This window comes from Lagopus muta, chromosome 2, assembly GCF_023343835.1.
Source record: "Lagopus muta isolate bLagMut1 chromosome 2, bLagMut1 primary, whole genome shotgun sequence".
NCBI lineage: Eukaryota > Metazoa > Chordata > Aves > Galliformes > Phasianidae > Lagopus > Lagopus muta.
This window is the reverse complement of record NC_064434.1, coordinates 42,821,749-42,838,249: the sequence shown is the minus strand read 5'-3', so window position 1 is coordinate 42,838,249 and position 16,501 is coordinate 42,821,749. Positions and strand designations below refer to the sequence as shown.

Sequence of the window (16,501 nt, the reverse complement as noted above, 5' to 3'; positions counted from 1 at the left end):
CTCTGGGATCTGTGATTTTCAACAGAGGGAAAAGACCTGGGAGACATGGCTTCCTGACCACTACAAAGTATTTGAGAGGTCTAGCTGGTTGATGTCCTCATGCTCAGTTCTCTTCATTCAGTTATTTTTCCTCTAACACATAAGGAAGGATATAAAAGTAAGATGGCTGTGTAGCATATATCTGTTCTACATTACCACATAGAACTGTGGCATTCCAGCCTATGAATATTTCCTGTGTGCTGAAATACAAATAGATAATGATACAGGAGAGCAGGGAGGAGAAAGAGGGGAAGACACAAAAAAATATGACCAGTAATAAGCATTCTGTTGTGTTCCTGTATCAGACAGACATGTTTTGCTTTTCTAAACAGCTGTGATGTGTACTGTTCGGAAATTCCTGATGTTGTTACACTGATTCTTCAGGAGAAAGTCTGCTGCCTTTGGTAATAAGCTAGCTCCCTGCAAACACGTTCTTTTAAGATGCTTGTTGATGGCTTCTTTCCTTCTTGGTTTGAAAGCAGAACTCAGCATCGCAGGATGTAAGGTTTGAGCTTCTGCCTAATTCTCCATTTATGGTGGCCAGGTTGCAGTGGTACTGTGTGTGAATCTTGAACCAAAACAAGCTTTATGTCAATTTGAAATTAGACGACGATGTTTCATAATGTATGATGAGAAATTTTCAAATTCTGCAGTCTCAACACAAGGCTCAGATGTGAGTTGAATGTAAATGGATTTAGATGATTGCAGTTGGAGAATAATGGTATTACCACAGCGCACTTTATAAAGGCTTTGAAACCATTTCCCATCTGCAGAATCTAGAGGAGGTTGCAGGATTCCAGGAGTGCCGTCTGTCTCCTTGCTAATTCTTATACCAAAAATGGGCATGATAGAAACAATGAAGCGGTTTTTGCTGAAGGGGAAAAAAGTGACATGCTCTACATAGAAGTATTGTACTTACTATTATTTTAGCTAAATACAAAGTATGTGGCCATGATTTACTGCCTGTCATTCGTGTCTTAATCAAGGATGCCTGAAATGCTGTGGAGCCCAGGACTTTTTGTCATTGTTTCCCCAGAGTTCTCTTGTCACAAGTCCAGAAACAGGCGCTGTTCCTACGGTAGCTTTAGAATAGAGGCAGGCATATGCACCTTCTTGCTGCTGAGCTGGAGACCATTTAAAAACCCTCTTGTTTCTTTATTTGAAAAGAACAAAACACACCAGATCACCACATGTGGAAGGCTGCATCAACACTTAGAATGTGTGTATTTTGAGAAGATTACCTTCAAATTTGGATGTTCAGAAACTGCCTTAAAAGAAAATTGGGATGCATACAAAGGGAAGCCGTGTCATAAAAGAGAAAAAAAGTTGTAGATGTATGTATATGTGTGTGTGTGTGTGTGCATGCATATACAGATACGTACGTGAATGATCATACACAAAGGCCAGAGATCTATTCTTACTGATTTTACCACCAAACCCCTCCAACCTTTTGTATTTAAGAGTAAAATAGCCAATGAATGGTCAGCAATATGGGCTAGGGAGTAGAGTCCTGAAATGTCTTTATTTTTGGGGTGTGTTTTTTTTCTTTTTTTCAATAAACTTAAATCCAGCCCTGAATAGTTTCCAGAAAACACCACTGTAGACAAATGCTTGAATGCTGACCTCTAGACAAAAGTGTTAAAATAGCTGCTAAATGCAGTCCTGCTGAGATTTTGGAAAGCCTTGTATTCTTAAAATTAAAAAAATAGGTCTAGAACTCATCTTAGCCCACAACATTTTTAATTCAATAAGAGAATAAATTAGAAACAATCTCACTTAGGCCAAAGTAATCCCTGTACCTTTTACCAGGTCTTTCTGAGCCTTCTCTGAAGAATCACAACAAGAAGAAAAGCATTTCTGAAATGCTTTGTAGATGATTTATCAGATGCTTTGTTAAGTATTGTGAAGCGTAGGTTTTAAGAACATACATAAGAGGGTCACCTCATCTGAGAAAGAAAAGTCAATCTTCAAAACCACTAGTCCTGAAAACCTGCTTCAAAAGCATTGTCATAAAGTGTCTGCTTGTGATCTGCTTATCTGATGCATTTTGAGCCATTCCACGGGGGATTCAGGGATCTTTCTTCCTGGCAAGATGAGCTGATTTTACACCACCTGATTATCGATGAAGAATGTCCTAATATTATTGTCCCTCACTACTGGCATGTGGTATTCAGAAGAAAGGCTGAGCTGAGTTGCTTGTTCATATCTTGAGCATGCTGGTACACAGATCCTTTTATTTGAGGCTCAGAACCTTAGCACTCCCAAGAGCCTTGGCACAGCCAAGCAGTGAGACCTGGAAAGTTACCCCAGTTTGGCAAGAAGGCATACCTTTTGTAAGTCAGTGAGGAAGCTAAACCAGATGCAGAAATCTTATGTAATAGAAGAAAGTCTCTGTGCCTGAAATCAGGGTCAGTAAAAGTCAAAGAGCAAACTACTGTGAGGATAAAAGGAAAAAAAGGGCAAATGTGCTATTGTAAAAAGAAACCTTAGGAAACATTAGCTAAGGCTGCTGCTTGGAGAAGTGTAACTGCTGTTGGCTTGAGTGTTTGAGAGGAGCAGAGAATGAGAAAATACTCCTGCTGCTTGTAACGTCTTATGTTTAGGAGAGGGCATGCCGAACACACCTCTTCTGGTATTACTAAGACTAAAAAGCCTGATTCTGTGAAACAGAGCTATGTTGGATAAGTTATTACTAGTAATAACTTCAGTTGTATTTTTTCTGCATCAGATTCCTAAAGAAAGTCAATTCTGTTTAAAGTAGTAGGTCTTCTAATTGCATCTTATACTCTTGCTACTTTATATAGGCGATGTCTTATATAAAATCTCTCTTTCTCTTCAAGGCACAAGGAAAAGGAAATTTGATGGACTACAAGAAGGTCAGTAAATTACATTTAAACCTGCTTTTTATTTTTAATATTATGTGTGACATTTTCAAGGTTATTCTTGACAGTTGAAACTTCCTTGTTTAAGCCACTTTATGCATGTATGCATGGAGAGAGGAAGAGAGAGAATGGCTTGTACTATTACTTGATTTGAAAAGTCACTAACAGTTATCTTATCCTGTATCAAACACAGCCATTTAATTATCATTTTTGCCATTATTTATTCCATTTAATTCTCCAAACTTAGTTCTGAAGTCAGCTTTTTGTCAGCTTTTGCTGTCTCCTTTTCTGCAGTTGTTTGCAGGTTAGCTGCCAGCAGTGATCTCTACTTATTGATAGAATATGCTGTTATTCTTTTCTTAATCTCACCTTAATACTCTGCTTCCTTTAGAAAAATACACACACCTACACGCAGGTGTTTTATAACAATTTGCCTTTCTTTCAGTTCCTGTTACAGCTTTGAGCTAAGTCACCACAGCATGTGCTATGCAACTGCTCTGTAGTAAAAGCAGATGTGAATTAACTAGCTTATCAGCTGAAAGTAGCTGGAGCATTGTGGTGCTCTTAGAGAAGTGCAGGAGATGACATAGAAGGCTCCCAGCTTCAGTACTGGAGAACAGCTTAACTGTGGTGGAGGTAGAAGATGAGGTTTGTCCCCAAGTTACTCAGTGAGCACAAAGCTGAGTTGTTCCGAGTCTGAAGTACATCATGAGGGTCCAGTTAGCTTCCTCCAGCATCACTGGGAAATAGTTGTTAAGTTACTGCTCTCACACAATTGAGAATCACCCTCTTGGAGTAGAGTTTAAAGAACATTGCAGCTATGAATGTTTGCTGCTAATATGGTAAGTTAATATGTATACATACAGGTCAGACTTCTAATGTAGTTATACCATATTAAGAAAGTTTGAATTGCTATTTTTTCTTCTTGTTGAAGCATGAAAAGGATCTCAACTTTAACTATTTAAAATCATCTTCATTTTGATTTGGTGTTTTGATTTGTTTTGTTTTTAACAATAGAAAAAGACTGATACAACTGTCACTTTCTAAATCATTGCTGAGAGTACTGAATTCTTTTCCTCAAATATGTGAAACACTCCTTTGAATGTTCAGACGCTACTTGCTTTTCTAACTATAGAATGGATTTCCTTCTTATAAGAGTTACAGTTGTGACATGCCCAGTGTCATTTCCATAGTTTAAAACAAAAAAAAAGTGGGAGGTGGGAGAAAGGCTTCTAAAGGCTTCTAAAATTGCTTTACTGAATTATGTATTTGTTGTTATATTCTACATTTTTACTTGCATGATTTCATATTTTGAATCCTTCATATGAAATTGGAAAACTTAGTGTGACTGTGCAACTTGGACACTTGGATGGAAGGGAAGGAAAGGGGAAAGGGGAAAGGGAAGGGAAGGGAAGGGAAGGGAAGGGAAGGGAAGGGAAGGGAAGGGAAGGGAAGGGGAAAGGGAAGGGGGAAGGGAAGGGAAGGGAAGGGAAGGGAAGGGAAGGGAAGGGAAGGGAAGGGAAGGGAAGGGAAGGGAAGGGAAGGGAAGGGAAGGGAAGGGAAGGGAAGGGAAGGGAAGGGAAGGGAAGGGAAGGGAAGGGAAGGGAAGGGAAGGGAAGGGAAGGGAAGGGAAGGGGAAAGGGAAGGGGAAAGGGAAGGCAAGGGGGAAGGCAAGGGGGAAGGCAAGGCAAGGCAAGGAAAAAGCCCTCTTGAGGTTTTTATTTCATGCAGTCGACTTCAGCTGGGAAACATGATTTCAGTGCTCTGGCTGATCATCTCTTACACACTCATGAATATTATGAGTTCAGTAATGAAGAACTACTAGTAGTTTATTAGTGAAAAATTCTCCATTGCTTTTGCACACTCAAACAATAATCAACTTTGTTTTTTGAGAACATCAGTTTCAAAATTGGTGTCACATCCCTCTCTTCTGTGTTTCTTCATTTAAAATAAAAGTGGCCATTAGTTACATCCATGCTCAGTAACCTGTAGCTCATCTCAGTGTAGTAGTTTGACCGGTACATGCACACAGCCGATTAGAGTACATACTGTGCCACACAAATTTGTATTTCTTTTTTGTTCTTTGCTTTGATGTCTTTACTCCTGTACCACCAGAGTCAGTATTTTGCACATTTGCTGTTTTTTGTGTTTGTTTTTTTTTCACAGCGTCAGTGTCTCCTCTCATCTCTATTCAGTTGCTAGATTTACTTTAACATTTCTAATCAAATCCAGAGCCTTGCTTCTCTTTGAGTCTCTGAAACACCTCTTTCGTTTTGAAAAAGCTATGGTCACCAAAACTAGATGCGAAACTTCATTTTTACTATGAACTTCAGCATGCCATTTGCACAAAATAAAAATGCTGTTTGTTTATTTAAATTCATAACAATATGTACATAAAGACCTTTTGCTGTTTTGTCTGCTTAAGAATATTTCACCTTATTCACTGCAGATTTCAATTAAAATAATGAATTAAGGAAAAGATGAGAAATTGAGATCTATCCATTCAACGTGACTACTACTAAAAGGCTGCTCAAGAACTTTTTAACTGTTCATATGATGCATGTTATATGAAAATGATCTTTCTGAGCTTTTCCACTGACAAAAAAAAGTCTTGATGGTGCTAGTAAATTTTGTTAGGGCTCTGAGATAAAAACAAAGTGAAATACTTTTCATTAATTTAATTAGCCCTAAGACTATCATGTCAATAAGGTCACTGTTCTGCAAAATTATCAGTACTTTTTTTATCCCAGCATATCAATCTTCTTATTAGAAGGACTTTGGTATCAGAAAGACTCTTATTTTCTTGCATTATTATCTGAATGTTTCACTCTGAATTTTGCTGTACCGTCACACCACATCCAGACAAATTATTGATCCAATCATTATGTTGTTTGAAAGTCTCTTACAGAGATGAAAAAGTAGTTGAAGCTCTATTTCAATGGTGTTCCTCAGATAACAACAGTAAAAGTACCAATATATGGCAGAAACAAAGCTTGTGTGTCATTGAAATGTGATTTCCTGTCATCCTCATTAGTACGCTGAATTTCAACAAAAATCTCAGGCTTCTTTGTCCATTTTACAAGTTATTTGCCACAGATAAGCTGTAATTCTACAAAAACAAATTGAGATCCTCAGTGAATCACTTATTTATAATTTTGGTTGAAAATCTTCCACTGAAATCAAGACTTAATGGTGCGAGGCATTATGCAGTCTTGTTAAGTGAGAGTAACAAAAGTACAAAAAGTAGCAGGAGTGAATAATTCTTGTTCACTGGCCAAGGCTCTAGAAGAATTACGAGACTAAAGTGACATCCTATGTTTTGCATCCAGATAGCATACCATGGAAAGGACTTGTTGTTTTTCTTAATATAGCATTCGTAAAAGATAAATTAGGTCAAGTGAAAGAAGATATGGCAAAACAATTTTTTTTTAATGTAGGCCTACTCACTTGCTTTCTTGTGGAGTCCTTTCATCCAAACTGGCACAGGAAATATGGCACGTCAGCAGTGCTGTGATATACTTTGATAGTTCGTGTATAGAACCACCACAAGATTTTAACAGAGCTGATTTTATACTGGATTGGCAGTAATATGAGTCAGGAAGTGGTAGATCCATTCATACAGTGCATGGTGCTAATGTCTTGGCTTCACATACAGAAGGAAAGAACTAAAGAAGAAAAATGGGTAAGGTCAGATCTGGAAACAATGAGGTTTCTTGGTGACAGTAACAATAACACAGTGCCATCCAGCTGCACCAGCAAGGGCATATGGCTCTGCTTGACCAGCTCACTCCTGACTGCCTTACTCAGCGCACTTGTCCTACTGTGGTGCTGTCTGTGGAGCAGTTTTACCATCTTACACCATAAATAACAGTGCTCCCTCAGGTCTGATTAATTAAATGCCAGAGTATCACCATGAGAGGTGTCATGGGACTACAGGCAGTAGGCTAGCTGCTGTCCTGCTCCTGAAATGCAGCAGAGAGCTAAAAACAGAATTGGTATTTGTAGATGGTAGTGACCTCTGCGAGTTTTCTGTAAAATCTCTTGTTTGCAGCAATTGCCATTAGTTTCTTTTGTTCTGTGTATTAAAACAGCAGTTGTTAGTGAGTATACTTATTCTTGATATGTTAGCAATATTACATAAGCAGACAAAGCCTCTCAGGAGAGGCACCTCCCAGGGAGGTGGTGGAGTCGCCATCCCTGGCAGTGTTCAAGAGGTGCCTGGATGAGGAGCTACGAGAGATGGTTTAGTAGCTTGTGGCACTGATAGGAATGGGAGGGTGGTTGGACTAGATGATCTTGCAGGTCGTTTCCAACCTTGTGATTCTGTGATTCTGTAGGAGAAGCAGCTTACTGCACGTTTGGAATTAACCAAATCTCAAAATGGATGATGCTCACCTCATGGGACCCTGTAGGACTGGTCCCATGCCCTGCTGGGAGGTCATCTCCTGTGGCTCCCTGTCCCTTATGGAGAAGTTGGCCCTTATTGCTCATTGGCGTTCACTTTTGTTCCCTGAAATAAATATATCTTTTGTTAACATCCAAATTATTTGATACAATGAGTGGGAATGGCTTCGAGTTGCATCAGGAGAGGTTCAGGTTGGATATTAGAAGCAACTTATTCTCAAAAGGAGTGATGAGACACTGCAACAGGCTGCCCAGGGAGGTAGTGGAGCCACCATCTCTGGAGTTGTTCAGTAAATGTGTAGATGTGGTACACAGGGACATGGTTTAGTGGGCAGCATTGGTGGTAGGTGGATGGTTGGACTAGATGATCTTGCAGGTCTTTTCTAACTCTGACAATTCTATGATTCTGTGATTCTATGATCACTTGTTAAATGTGGGATGCTGTTATGTTGTTATTTGGGGTAAATTTAGGAGGTTTTGTTTTCTGAGTCTGTGTGTTTGTTTCTTTCTTTGGAAAGTAGATTTTGGCTAAACTGAAGAAAAGTAACAGTTATCTGAAGTACTCAAGCATATATGCAATACCAAAAATCAGCTGTATCATTGTTTTTAATTGGTGGGTGTCTTCCATGGCCTTTTTAGGATGAGAATCCAACATAGCTTTTGTTCCATTAAACGAACCAATATCACTTTTTTTTTTAGCATAAATATCATATTAATTACTTGTGTGCGCTAAGGTGACGCGTTTGTATTGGCTACCTGTGTTACTGTGATTAGAGGATGTCACGCTTTTGGGTTCATCGTACATCTATCACTGTTTAGATTGAAAAGCTAATAGGTCTTGTCAAGTTCATTGTGAAAGACCTGGAAAGGCATAAGGAAGAGAAGTTAGTATCTTCTCTAGAAAGGTAAAAGGTTTATACATTCTATCAGACACTCAAGATGGCTTGCAATAATTTGGCAAAGTGTCCTTCTGTAACTGTGTAACAGGTGGGGCAGAAGTGTTCCCTATAAACAGGACATCTTTCCTGTACTGTTAGGGGTGACTCACTCCAGATTTGGTCTCTTCCTAGAAAGGGTTGAAGTTTGAAGTTTGAGTTTGAAGTAGAAATGTCAGCTGTTTGTCAGATAAGTAAGGAAAATAAATCCTGTTCTACTAATGGCTGTTATGCTCTTTAAAGGTGCATTTTTTTTTAACCTTTTATATTAAAAAAAAAAAGACAAATATTGCATAAATGTATTTATCATTCCTTTTTCAAATGGCATATTATTTTGCATATAACCAACAAAGTCTGAAAAAATGTATTCAGTGATAGTATGAAGTGATGCACTTAAATGATTGTCCAGCCTAGATTGAGAAGGAGGAGTATTAATCTGTGTTTGGCCACAAGGACTGCGAGTGAGTGCTGAGACACCCCAAGGTACTTCAGAAATATAGGAAAAAAATCAAAAAATTGATCTACTGGTTGTAAAATAGGCTTTAAGACTGTTTAAGGTGACGTTTCAGCAGTGTAATGTAGTTCTTACCAAGTAAAGAGAGAACAGATTTAGAAAAGCTAGTTCATAGCTCTGTAAACAATGCATTAGTCAGTCACTCAGCCACAAACCAATTTACATTTTGTATTTGGGGGTTCTATTTTGGTAAATAATGTATGTTTCAGAAATTTAGAATAGTTCAAGATCAGTTCATACAGGGTGTTTGAAGATTTCAGTATAGAAGAAATTAAGGTGTTTAGGGCCATTCAAACAAAAAATACATTTTTTTTTTCATAGTTGCTTGTTATCTTGTCACTTAATTCTAAATTTGATCATTACTAAAAAGAAAAAGGAATTCCTGTGCTCTTCTCCATTTGCACATAAAATTTAGTGCTATCAAAATATTTACTACATATTCACAGTCTTTCCCTCTGCAGAATGTATTGCTCCCTGTAGGTAGAACTGTCTAAAAGGAATCTTGTTTTTCCTTAGGCTGGAAAATAAGGTAAAGATATATCAGCACGAAAGAATTGAAGTTGTTCCTTTATACTTGAACACCTGCTGGTTTTTTGTCTTCATGATTCTTCAGTCTCCAAAATCCAGCAGTTCCTAGCTTGCCCTTTTGTCCTTTTGTTGCCCTCAGTCAAGGAGTCTTCTCCAGTAGGAGCCCAGAACCTTCTAAGACAAGGAGACTAGAAAACAGTGCTCAGAACTCCGCTTTAGTCACAAAATGATATGGTAATTGAAGTTGGAAGGGAACTGTGGGGAACATCTGGTCCCTCATTTTGCTCAGAGCAGAGCTAGTTTGAATTGATCAGCTCAGAGCCTTGTCTGAGTTCTGGATACCTACAAGAACTTGAGTTCTTATAACCTGCCTGAGAAACCTGTTGGATTGACTGTCCTCCCAGTGGAAAAGAATTTCCTTGAGTCTCATCAGCATTTCTCATGCTGCTACCTGAGCCCAGTGCTTCTCCTCCTTTCCACATAAGCCTTTGATCAGTGACTCCTTTGCACTGGTCCTTGATGATCGGGGCAGCAATTCCAGCCTTCTACTCTTAAGCCAAACCAAGCAATTTGCAGCCTTTCCTTGCTAACGCAGCCTGAGGTTGGTTCATGATCTTTGCTGCAAGGGCACACTGTTTCAAGAAAAAATAGGTGTGTAGGTAACTGTGAAGGAAAAAGTATGGTTCAAATATGAGAGAAATGGGACCTATCAACCTATTCCTTGTTGATTTGAATTTAGTTGAAGATTTTGTTGTTGCGTTGCTTTTTTTTAGACTCATAGAGCAACCTTTCAGACAAAAAAACTTTGTGTTTCTGAGCTTCATGTGTACAGTGAAAAACCACTAAGCCTGGTAAACATCTGGATAGATTGAGGGTGCTGAGGAAAAACAGTGTTGGTTTGCTGGGAGGGGTTATTGCTTCCCTTATGAATCTTAATTGGGCTGCACTATTTTAAAACTATTCTTAAAGCTGAATTGAAACAAGAGCCCTTCTGTGAACTTTCACATGCTTGGCACCTTTAGAAAGAAGTAAGGCTTTATTGCCAGTGGTTGGAACAAAAGCCAAAAATTTAAAATGCAGTATTCCAGCATATCTTGCAGTTGAACTGGCAAAAAAAAAATCTAAGTAATCTGTATCTTGACCTGTATTCTGTTTCAATTATTGAATGCTGCTCTGAAGTAGATTGTATTTTAATGATAGATGAAATTGTTCCTACCAGTGGAAATATGCTAGCGCAAAATGAAGCCTTGTAAGTAGAGACCAGAAGATGTGATCCCTTTGTTTAGAAGAAATTAACAAGGGAGCTTAATTGAAGTTTATACAGTAATAAATTGAAAGAGTTTGTTTTTCTTTTCTATTAATTTGCCTAAAAAATTATCTGTTCCTATCTAAATGAAATAATAGGAATAATACATCTAAACTGGATACGTGGATTTTTTAATGTACTTAATTTGTGAAGTTCATTACATGAAATCACTGAAGTTCAAAAATTGAGAGCAAGTGTAGCTCCAGTAAAACTAACAGTGCAGCTAAATACATAAATCACTTGTTTTGTGTAAAGCAGGACTACTGAAGCCTGGTTTCCTATGGAGTTACATCTTGAATTTCTTTAATAACTTTCTTGCTGCAAGAAGCCCAATTTGTACTCGTGTTTTTTTTCCCCTTCCTTTTTAACAGCCATGTCTGAGACAGAGGTAACGCTCACTCTGATTAATCCAGGCTGGTTTACCTCAGTGTATGTATACTTACTTGAATTGGCTGGCTGGTTCTGCAAATGGAGCACAAAACAAAGTTGTTAAGGACTGTGAAATTGTTCATGACTAAAAAGCTGAGGAAGGAACCTGTCATACAGGCAGAGATTTTTTCGCTTAGAGGTTCCTTGAACTTTGCCTGCAAACGTTCAATAGTAGATTGGTCTGATTTTTTTTTCAATTGTTTTGTCTTCAAGGCACAGTATGAGTCTACAGGTTTGCACAAAACAAGCACATAAATAGGTTGTGTCCTTCTGTCAGTTTTTGAATTCTCCCTCATTCCAGATTGTAAAGATTTTTTAGAAGTTGATTTCTTTCCAGTTTACATCTCAGTGTATACTTACACGAGCGCTAGCAGGTACTTTAAACATTTCTAGTGAGCTTTAACAAATAGCAGAGTTAGCTTCAAGTGTGTGGGCTCTGCCATCTCTCAAAGTTATGACTGAAGGAGGCAGAGAGGAAATACCTTTCCATGCTGTTCACGTACCTCCTCACTCTCACCTGTCCCCACCTTCGCAGCAGAGCTGTGCTGTACGGCTGAGTCCTGTTTGTTAAAAGATGTGTTGAATTAACGATGCAGTGCAGTTTTGCCTCCAGGTTAGTTCTCCAAAGCACAGCACAGAAAGATTCTAACTGAAAAGGAAAATAAAATTTTTATGAACTGGGACCTGAACACTCAAGTGCTGTAATATGCTTTCAGCTAATTTCATCTTTAAATACGGATAATGAATCCACTTCAGTTTGTATTAAGAAATATCATTCATTTTAACTAAATGCAAGTATCTATAAAATGGATGACTTTTACAGTTTGGACGTGGCTTAGATATTTTTGACGTGATTTACTTCTAGGTTGCTACAGTTTTAATGATGTGTTTGTGAATGAATTGGGGCATTGTGCTATGTGTTGGAGGAAAACATAATTTATAGAACCCTGTGTAATTAATGTAGGCACCTGTGTTCAAGAAAAGCCTTTTTAAAACAAACAAACAAACAAAGAGCTGATACCGTGATGAAACTAAACAATGAAAGCCATGTGGGACATATTAAGGATGATGAAATGCTGTCATGGTTTAGGGATAATTGTCTGTATTATTTTGTGGGAAACTTAACCTGTCATTTACCCAAGTTTTTTAGATACCAGATCTTTCCAGCAGCTTGCTGTGAATGTCACGGGGAATTTTACTTTCTCATCGGGTGTTTCACTGAACCATTCTCAATTTGCCTGTCCTTATTGAGAGGATGGGCCTGGAAGGCCAACAATATCCTGGGCTGCATCAGATGAGGGGTTGCCAGCAGGGTGAAGGAAGTGATCATCCCCCTCAGCTCTGACCTCCTAAGGCCCCATCCGGAGTTCTGCATGCAGCCCTGGGGCACCAGGACACGTAGGATGCAGAGCTGTTGGAGCAGGTTTAGAGAAGAGCCTCAAAGATACTCAGAGGGGTGGAGCACCTTTCCTTTGAAGAAAGGTTGAGGGAATTGGGATTGTTACATTTGAAAAAGTGGAGGCTCCAGGGAGACTTCACTGTGGCCTTCTAGTACTTGAAGGGAACTTACAAGCAGGAGGAGGACTGACTTCTTACACAGTCTGATAGTGATAGGACAAGGGGGAATAGCTTCAAACCAAAAGAGTTGCTGGGAGGAAATTCTTTATGCAGGGGGCAGTGAGGCGCCGGCACAGGCTGCCCATAGAAGCTGTAGGTGCCCCATCCCTGGAGCTGTTCAAGGCCAGGTTGTATGGAACCTGGGCAGTTGAACTGGGGAGTGGCGGCTCTGCCAGCAGCAGGGGCCTGGAGCTGGATGATCTGTAAGGTCCCCTCCAACCTAAGCTATTCTATCCAGACTTAGTTGAGTATGATAAAGTTGAACAAACCTTGCTTTACTGACAGTTTGCTTTTGTCCACTGTCAGAAATGTAATCATGCAGTGTATTAATAGAAATCTGTAGTACAGAAGGCAAAAGCCCCATGCATGCCATCCTTAATGAGCATTTATAAAATCCAGCTTCTCACTGCAGCAAATGGGAGATCAAATGAGTGTGCAGTGTGCCAGTGCTGCACAGCGGCTCTCAGACAGTGGCGTGGAAATGCTCAGATGTTTTGAAGTCTTGTATTGCTCTGTGCTCCCTGGAGAGCTGGCAGCTCTCAGTGGGCGATGAGCATTAAATCACCTGCAGTTTTATTGTAGTCTGGGGCCAGAATGGAGCAGCTGTGCACCTGAGACCATTCTGAGAGCTGTTTCTAATTGCTTTGGTGATTGCCTTTACCTCGGGAAAAGGTGATGGAAGCACCGCCATCACAGCTAACCATGCGCCGGCCCTGTCGGAGCAGTCTCTCCATGCCTGTGTTTCCCAACAGCTGCAAGAAGCGATCAAGGCTGGCAAAGGTGTGACTTCTGCCATCGACCTGTGCCGTTGCCATGGAAACCGCGCACTGGCAGCCCTGGAGAGTTTCCCTCCCTCGGAGGCCAGAGCCGCCCTGGCCAACATCGTCCACGCCGTGACCCGGTTCTCCTGAGCTCTTCGTGGGAGCTGCCGGGTGCCCATCGGCAGGGACCCGCCTGACCTCCCTCCATGACAGGCAAAATTCGGGGAAGGGGGAGAAAAAGGAAAAAGAAAGACGGGGGAAATAAAAAAAGGTCACGCGTTCACTTGTCGTGCCAGAAGCACACTTGAGGCTGCGCCGGCAGAAATAATTAATGAGGCCCGTTTCCGTGACCTCAGCAAATGGACAGGAAATAAGTGCGTATTGATTGGGCATCGGCGGGGACGGCGCCAGGGCGGAGGCCGGTGGTTTTCCTGCCCAGGGAGGGCGTGCGGAGGGAGCGGGTGTCACACGAAACGCCCCCGGCTGCCAGAGCCAGCGGGCACCCCATCTTCCACTGCAGGGCAGGGAATTAACAGGGGAAAGTCCTTGATCTGTCTGCGCGGCCGGGGCTCCTCGCGCTCTTTTCATGTATTGCAATGTAAAGTTGCCCTGTGTCTAATGCTTTCCCTATCTGAGAAACTTGCCGAGAAAATGTGTCAAGCATGGTAAGTAGGAGCTTTAAGATATTTAATCGAATATTAATTTGGCTCTGCTGAGGGAAGTGGCTGCCTGGCTTTTGTACTGTGCGTACAGAATGTGCTTCTCTGGGTCAAAGAATTGAAGGAATTGAGGGAATACCCTTCTCTAAGATCGAGTAGTTTGTTTCTGCACAACCTTACACAGAATAATTTCCTGGATTTGCGATGCTTGTATTCGTTTCAGCCAAATAAATGGTAATTTGTAAGGCTAGATGTCAGCCTTGGGCAGAAAAGAACACAAATTCTGTGTGAAATTCTTCTGTGAGCGCAGCCTTTCGCGGCTCTGAATGAAATGGAGAAAGCATTGGAGAAGTTCTGAATCTCAGTGTTCTGAATTTTAAAGTCCAACTACAGAAAGCTTGAGGTGTATCAGGAGCTTGCAATGTGAGACTGTCTCTGTTTTGTTCATAGGAGATGATTTTTGTGGTTTGCATGCATGCAATCTGAGAACATCGTTGACAAGAAGGCTGAGTTTACATAAATGATCTAGATTGAGACTCAGCTACCTTTCTTCCTTCTGTGGTGTAATTACAGCCCGATCTGGAGACAGCTAGCACAGCAAACAGATTTCATTACATCGTTCACTCAAACACTTAAGTGGAGTTATTTCTGTTAAATTCTCTCCTCCCTCCTTCTCCCCCTGCACTCCTCCCCGCTCTGTCACACAGCTTATTTATCATAGACCAGCGTGTTGCATTCCACCGAGTGCAAAATACAAATACAAACTGTATCCTCTAAAAATATACTGAAAATGTATCCCGCATAATGTACATAATATTCCATGTAATATATGTCTATATTATACTGTAATATTGCATGTATAATAAGGACGCTTGAGACAATCTTTGTACAGGAGCAGTGTCCAAAACTCAGGACTTGTTTTATTTTGGAGAATGTCTTCAGCATGAGACCACTTCTTGCTTGCACTTTGTTTTCCATGGCTGCCCTGGCATTTTCTGTCTTCCCAAGCTCAGGGCACTTCTGCCCATGTTGGTGCTGCTGCTGCAGGAAGGCTGGAGGCTGCAGAAGAGCATGCAGGTGATGGCAGCCATGGGCATCTGCCTTAGAACTTCAGGGAACTTCACAGGTGCAAATGTACACTGGTTAGCTAACGTAGGCACCAGGCTTGAAAGTAAATACTTAAATTCAACCCCAGTTGTATTTCAGACAGCTTTTCTGGACCTGATTTTTACATGTTACATATAGAAGAAGCCATACCTTGTCTTTATTTTACATCTACGCTAAGTGCTTCAAAATGATTAAAAGCTACAAGAAACTGGGGTCTGCTGGAGATATTCTGAGCTATCTTACCTCGGTTATATGAAGAAAAAAATCAAACATGCAAAACAACTGTGTACACCTGGTTTATTTTTTCATGCAAGTACATCTTTTTTATTTGTACTTTTTACTAATAAAGGCAAATCGACAAAACTATTTAGAATGGTTTTGTATTTTTACCACCAGAAAGTTCTGCTTGCTCTTAAACTGTTCCTTAACAGTAGTTTAAAAAGAAGTCAAAATGAGTTGTCCGTACCACTGTTATTGGGTAATTTTATATTCAGTATATTTGTCTATAACTATTGAGAAATTTTTGTTGCCTTGGTTTATCCAGGTAAAACACAAGCAAAGAATTACACCCCTCTGTTAAACTGTGGGTTAATTGGGTTCCCCACACCATATGCAGTTGCTGAGCAGTGGTGGAATCTTTAGACCATTCTGGTTTTATTCTCCTGGATTATTTTCCTCACCTACTTCTATAAGGATGTCGGGGAGGGGAGGTCTGAGTTCTGGCTGTGGAGGGAATTCATAACATTTGCTTCAGCCATCCAGGTGACAGAAGCTGTGTTGTCTTCAGCTGTTTTAGAAGTACATGTATATATATAGTGAAATTCTCATCCGTAAGATTGAAAAAAAAAACCAAAAAACTGTTTTCAGGGTCACGTTTGTTGTGTTTGTTTGTTTGTTTTTAATTTTCTAATGACCAAGAGAATTATCAGAATGTACATTAATTAAAGAGTTTGAGGAGTGAGGTGATTTTGGTTTTTAGCAAAGCCGAGGACATGTGCCGTTTCCTTTCCATGCCCTTGCATTTCAGAAGGGCTTTGGCACAGAAAATTGCACCTAATGTTTATGTCTGCTTTTCTTAATTGCCACCAGTACTCTGATCCAAAACACAAGTGACTCAACCAGAAGCACCTATCAGCTGCTCCTCTGAACTTTGTTCCAGGATTTGTATTGCTGGACCATTCCACGGGTATGCAAAATACAGGACAAGGTCCCAATTGCTCATAAAACCAAACTGAATTCATCTGCAAAGAGCACAGCTGCAGTGGTTAGGATGGCTGTCTCATATGTGTCTAATGGAACTTCCAGCCTGGTTTTTCCAGC

The 16,501-nt window shown here is 40.2% G+C and overlaps 1 protein-coding gene across 2 annotated transcripts in view; it reads left to right on the top strand.

The window, feature by feature from the left end:
- PDSS2 (decaprenyl diphosphate synthase subunit 2) overlaps nucleotides 1-16,119 on the top strand; it is a 114,851-nt gene extending 98,732 nt beyond the window's left edge. Inside the window, exons 7-9 of one of the 2 annotated variants that reach the window (XR_007375447.1) lie at nucleotides 372-443; nucleotides 2,880-2,915; nucleotides 13,407-13,464. Coding sequence is in view for 1 of the 2 variants with exons in the window: in XM_048937647.1 (XP_048793604.1) it covers nucleotides 2,880-2,915; nucleotides 13,407-13,565 (195 nt within the window). In the remaining variant the exon portion in view is untranslated. Of the gene's footprint in view, nucleotides 1-371; nucleotides 444-2,879; nucleotides 2,916-13,406 lie in introns of both variants that reach the window. The other variant, XM_048937647.1, reaches the window with a different exon arrangement.
- The last annotated feature ends 382 nt before the right edge of the window (nucleotides 16,120-16,501 follow it).